A 6,057-nucleotide genomic window follows, 5' to 3' on the forward strand; every position below is an offset into this window, starting at 1 on the left:
TGACCCAATTGATGATATCAAATACAGCTTCTATCTCTCCATATTCATTGAAAGAAACTTTTTCCCCAGCACTGTTGTTAAAAGAGGTGCTTCTCACAAAGTAGTTGAGCTGAATTGGTGGGGGAAATGTGAGCAATTCATGAGGATGTAAAGGAATGATGAGAGATTTATTAAATCTGTATATAGATTATCATAATAATGTACTGTATAAGGAATTGCTATTCTTTTTCCTGTCTACAACTAGAAATATAACACAACATTAGAAAACAACTACTAACTGTGCTCTAGAAGCATACTGGGATAAAATATGGAATATTGCCCTTAGGCAGAAACTACAAAAGCATCTTACAATTTTCAGGAACACAAAGTCCAAACATGTATGGTACATGTTAATTTAAATATGGTACACTGGAAAGGACAATATTGCCTTTTCGTCATCAGCTAAACATGCGTGATTCTGAGACAATCTGTTAAGATGGAGAGTAGAAGATACCAAACTGATATAATCATTTCCAAACAATTTAAAACTGTTATGTTTGACTGCATTTCTTACATTGGAATATTTATTGGGGATGAGAGAATATAAGGATTGTTTGTTATATACATTTTTAGAAACTTTGAAGTGAAGGAAAGGTGGGGAAAGGAATAAGATAGCCATTGAAATCATAGCAACAAAGTCCTGTCTCGATAATCATAACTGTTAGCATGACTAAATCTGGATGCAATCAGATCAGATAAAAACAGCTGAGTGACATACTTCCTCTATGTTTAATTCATATTGAGTGTCAAGACCCTCAAGCCATCCCCCATTAGAATAAAGAAATTGACACTGATGCAGAATTTTGGTTTAAGGTTAATGGGCAAAATTTGGGCCACAACTTTATTGATTACACCAAATGTGAGTGGTATTGGCTTAGACATTGACAAAAGACTATATCGGACTCCTGCCCCCTTTGCAGGAAGTCGGTAAGGGTAAACCACCCAAAGAGGAAGCCCTGCATCTCCCCAGGTGTTCCCAGAGGACTGGCATGGCCCTAGCCCCTCAACCGGACTTCAGACAGGATCCAGGCCCTGGATTCCTTTAATGGAATAACCTTGGATGATGGAGGGGCAGGCAATGGCCAACATCCCTTCCCCCACTCATCAATAAGCCAATGCCTAACAGCCAAACCTTACAAGGTTGTGATGATTGCTAAGAGGTAGGAGAAAACCAAAAAGCTAGTGCAAATCTGCCAAATGGAAAAATTCCTACGCAGTCCCCATTCCAAGATGGGTGATCAACCGAAGTCCAAAGCAAGGCCAGAGGACACCTAAATTAAAGGGAGGGTAGGTGGGTGTTTGGCAGCGCAAAGTAGGTGCTTGGCACACATCGGGCTGGCACTTTTATACCCCCCACAATCACCCCACTCAAAATGATTGGCCAATCATTTGGAGTGGGGTGATTGACCCGGCATGAGGGTATTACTCCTCCCATGCCACGGTGGGGGGAACTGGGTTGAGGGCCTGCCCACAACAGGGACCATCTTTTAAGATGATCCCACTTATCAAAATGCTCAAAAGAATAAACATGCTGTCTAAAGAATATCTTACCATGATGTGTAAAAGACAATAAAGTGAATGCCAGGTGCATTTCTTTGGGAAGGTAAATTTAGGATTAAATTTCATGTTATGACTTTGTAAGCACAAAATATGTCAACTTGACATGCTTATTCAAAGAGTATTCTGTGTATCTGAAGAAGTGTGCATGCACACGAAAGCTCATACCAAGAACTAACTTAGTTGGTCTTTAAGGTGCTACTGGAAGGAATTTTTTTTGTTTTGACTAATGCTTAATGTTATGGGTTGGAAGAAAAAATAATAATTTCAACCAGTCATTAAATGAAATACATTATGAGTGATATGTAGATCTATATCAAAGCAGATAGGGGGCACCTGCCTTAAGAGCAGTGCATGTGAAAAGGACTGAGGAGTCCTAGCTGACTACAAACTTAACATGAATGAATAATGTGATTCAGCACCAAAAATGCCGAAGCAATTCGAGGGTGTATCAAAAGAAGTACAGATCAAGGGACTCTTAAAAATAGCCACTGAAGAACAACAATAGGTCTGATTCAGCAGGGATCATTTTATGTTCTAAAGTTCTTAGTATGCTGAAGATATTACCTTCCACAGTTGCTGACTCAGAAGCTTCCATCTTCCTTCACCCACTCTTGCTCTGTGTTTGAATCTCAATGAAATCATTGCATGCAAAGCATGTGCCACAGTATAGACTGCATTGTAGATGCTGTAGCTGTGGCCGGTCATGGTCATTTCAAAAACTGATGCAGGAAGATTCTCCAGCTTCTCCTCCCCAGTGCAGATTTTTGTATTCTCTCCATCTACCAGGGAAGGGTTGAAAGAACAAAGAAATGCTTCTTCCCAAAACTCCCGGAAAAGGTTATCTTTGTTTTCCAAAGTAGGTTTTATTATCTGAAGAAATTTCTGGAAACCTTCTATCTCACGGGTGTGAACAGAAAAGTATATAGTACCATGAAGTAAGTCTATGTTCCAGCCTCTTTGAAAGGGAACTGATGTGAAATCTATCTGGGACGTCATAATCCAGACTTTCCCTCTTCCCTTTGTTGATTCATCCATAGTTTCTGAATAACTGGCAAATGTTCTCAAAACTACCATGGTATCAATTTCACCATGAAAGATTACTGCATTAACAGTGCTGTTAAGGATCAGATAGTTTGTTTTGACCCCTTCTTCCACCATATCAAAAATATTATTGGAAAAAGTCATAATGGGTATTCTTAACATGAAATCAAAGCAAATACCTCTCTGGATAAACATGGGAACCACAGTGTGTACAAACCGCTCTACATTGTCATCATGGCCAGATAGGACCCCAATCCATGTCCATCTGAAATGCAGCAATAACTGGAGAATCCCTTTATACTGATGGTCCACATCTGGAAACATCTGGTGGTACAGAACAGCTTCTGCTTTCTTATTTTTCACTGGGGCAGAGCCATATATAAACTAAAGAAAAAGAAAATTATTTAAGCAAGGGGAAATGGTATTGAAGAGGCCTGAACAAATCTTTTCAACAGTCACCACAGAGGAGACATACATTGAAACTGCAAAGGCAGAGCTACGTTGGCCAAGTGCGTGCCCTCGTGGAATATTGCAGTGGAGTGTTCACTGGCATATTTCACATAATGTCAGTTTAATTCGTAGGTATTTAACACAATAATGAATAAGTGTTTTGGATGATACCTCCCATCAGTCCTAGTGAGCATAGACAATGATCAGGGATTATGACACTTGTGGTCTGCATTATTTGGAGGGCTCAGTCTTGGCTGTCCTTGTTTGTTCTAAGGAAATAAAACCTGAATTTAAAAATAATTGACATCTGCTAATGTGTATGTAGTATATGTATATGATTTACTTGGATATCCCTCATAACTTACATATTTATCATATCTTGAGGGCATCCTCTGGTTAATCTTACATTCCATAAAAGGGGTTAGCAAAAGGTACATCAGGATAATGATACATTTTGGAGATGAGAGTAGATTGGCAAGAGATTTTTTCCTCCCAGCTATTTCACAAGTTTATATGTCCCTATAAGTAGAGGGATTGGAGCTTCTTCACAACATCGCCACCCAAGCATAGCACACACAATTATCCTCCCAAAAGGCATGTTGAATGGAAACAATTTTTATCTTCAATGTGCAAAGCCACATTTAAAGGCAAGGAATGTGACAAATTGTGTCTCAAAAACTGATCTGCCAAATGCACTTGTTTTACCTGTGGAATCTTGTAGATGCATAGAATATCTGCCATGTGGAGACAGACTTCAGAAGTAGGTCCACCAATGACTGCTACTGGATTGCTCACCCTATCACATTTGTAGTTGGGGATGAATTTGCCCTGTGTAGAGAAGAGTTCCAATGAGGCCTGATAGGTCCATCTTGGACTGAAATAACTATTATAGATATGGAAGCCCAGTGTAACATTGGGTAAGAGGTGTGGATTTTCATTGATCTCTTTTGCAGCAAATATTGAGGCCAGGAAATGCTGGTATATTTGGATCATAGCCCTGTAATTAGAGTTACATTCTGTGTCATGGTGCGTTCGATTCAGAATATGAAGTGTACTTCATTTCAGTTAGGTACATGGAAAGTAAATATATGGTTTCAGTAACAGAAACATAGCAGAAGTATAATGAAATGTTGCTGGAGATTGACATTCTTCATCTTTGTTTACCTGTACAGTTCTAGTACTGTTTTCAAAGATACTTGTTAATGGAAGGATGTCTCTGAAATTATCCATATACCAATTTATTTTAGGGTTGTAGCATTTCCCTACACAACAACAAGCAGTTGCTGAAAACACAAAGCTAATCACACTGGTATTCTTCTGGAAACATGTTATTCCTCTGAAAATAAATTGTAGATGTGGGGTTTATGAGGAATAGGAGTTTTAATTCATAGGAAGAAATTTAGGTGGCTTACCAAAGGTGATCTCCACTTCTTCCAATTTACCACATTTTGTGCAGTGGGTTAGCCATGATCAGCTGAAAGAATTTATAATCTAAGGTACCCTAAGGAAGTCAAAAGACACCCTTGCCCAAAAGCAAATAAATCATATTGCATATGGCAAGGGAAAAAGACAGGATTCAGTAAAAATGGAAAATATGTTTTAAACATAATACATGAATATATAATTAATCTTGTCCCATCCACTAGAGCAGGGGTGGCCCACTCCCAAGAGACTGCGATCTACTTACAGAATTAAAACTGTCCGTGATCTACCCCTGGTTGTTGTTTTTTTTGGGGGGTGTTCCAGGTCAAAGTTGCGGAGCTTTTCTTAGGGGGGGGGAGAAATGCCCCATTTTGGGGGTTCAGGTCTAAGTTGTTGAGCTTTCTTTAGGGGAAAGGAAAGGCCCATTTTTATGGGTTTTGGGGGAGAAATAGGAGCAGCCATTCACCAAGAAATTACTGGGGAAACAAACAGCCTCACTGCGTAAACTCCACTTTCCATTCTGCAGATTATGCAACAATGGAGGGCGGGGCGAGGGGTGGGGCTGGATTCAATTTTAACAATGCTAAGGAAAGGGACACAGTGATCGACCGCGATCTACCAAAACCTCCTGGGGATCTACCAGTAGATTGCGATTGACCTGCTGGACATCCCTGCACCAGAGCTATCAATTGATGGACAGAAAAGAATTGAAGCAAATTTATTAAACATAATCCATTAATATGTAATTAATCTTCTCCCATTGTCAGGGCAGAACCAGGACACTCCGAGTCCCCAGACGTAGCTGAGCATGGGTGCTTAGAGACAGGAGCAGAAGAGGGATACATGTATGTGGAAGAGGAGGGAGAAGAGTCCAGTGAGGCAGCGTCAATTCCCAAGAACAGGACCCGAGAACCAGGAAGAGGTGGGGGGTGAACAGGTTGACTTACAGGCACCGCAAAGGTTAACCTCTGAATAGGATGGGGGCAGAAGATTTACGATGACGCAAGGACAAAAGACAGGGTCAGAGGCAGGGCTCTAAGTTCCTGCACTTTAGGTGCTGGAGGAGGAGGAAGAAGAAGCCGTTGGCTATATCGGAACGGAGTGACTCGGATTAATGGATTAATCATTATGCCTTCTGAATATAGTTGTAAAGAAAGACTATAAAACCATCAGCGGTCTGCCGTGGTTTATTGTGAAGAGAGCAGCTTCCAGCCCTGACACCCATCCACTAGAGCTATCAATAGATGCACAGAAAAGAATTGAAGCAAATATATTAAACATAAAACATTAATATGTAATTAATCTTCTCCCATCCACTAGAGCTACCATTTGATAGATAGAAAAGAATTGAGGCAAATGTATGCTATGCATTTTTTTAATCTAAGAAAACTTACATGGGTTCTTCAAATATGTCATTAGAGGGACATTCCTTAAATTTTATAACTTTGGAAAATCTGTATAGATGAGACATAATGCCAGCAATGATTTGGTCTCCTGGCTGGTAATACTTGTGAAGAATAGGAAGAGGGTCACGGCGGCTGCAGC

General features: G+C 40.1%; 1 protein-coding gene across 1 annotated transcript; it reads right to left on the bottom strand.

The window, feature by feature from the left end:
- Window positions 1-2,142: 2,142 nt before the first annotated feature.
- LOC144325293 (vomeronasal type-2 receptor 26-like) lies at window positions 2,143-4,083 on the bottom strand. The gene is made up of 2 exons (XM_077918066.1): window positions 3,796-4,083; window positions 2,143-3,024 (listed from the first exon to the last, which is right to left on the bottom strand). The coding sequence occupies exons 1-2, from the start codon at window positions 4,081-4,083 to the stop codon at window positions 2,143-2,145; spliced, it is 1,170 nt and encodes a 389-aa protein (XP_077774192.1).
- Window positions 4,084-6,057: the final 1,974 nt, after the last annotated feature.

The sequence above is a fragment of the Podarcis muralis genome, chromosome 13, assembly GCF_964188315.1.
Source record: "Podarcis muralis chromosome 13, rPodMur119.hap1.1, whole genome shotgun sequence".
In the NCBI taxonomy this organism is placed as follows: Eukaryota; Metazoa; Chordata; class Lepidosauria; order Squamata; family Lacertidae; genus Podarcis; species Podarcis muralis.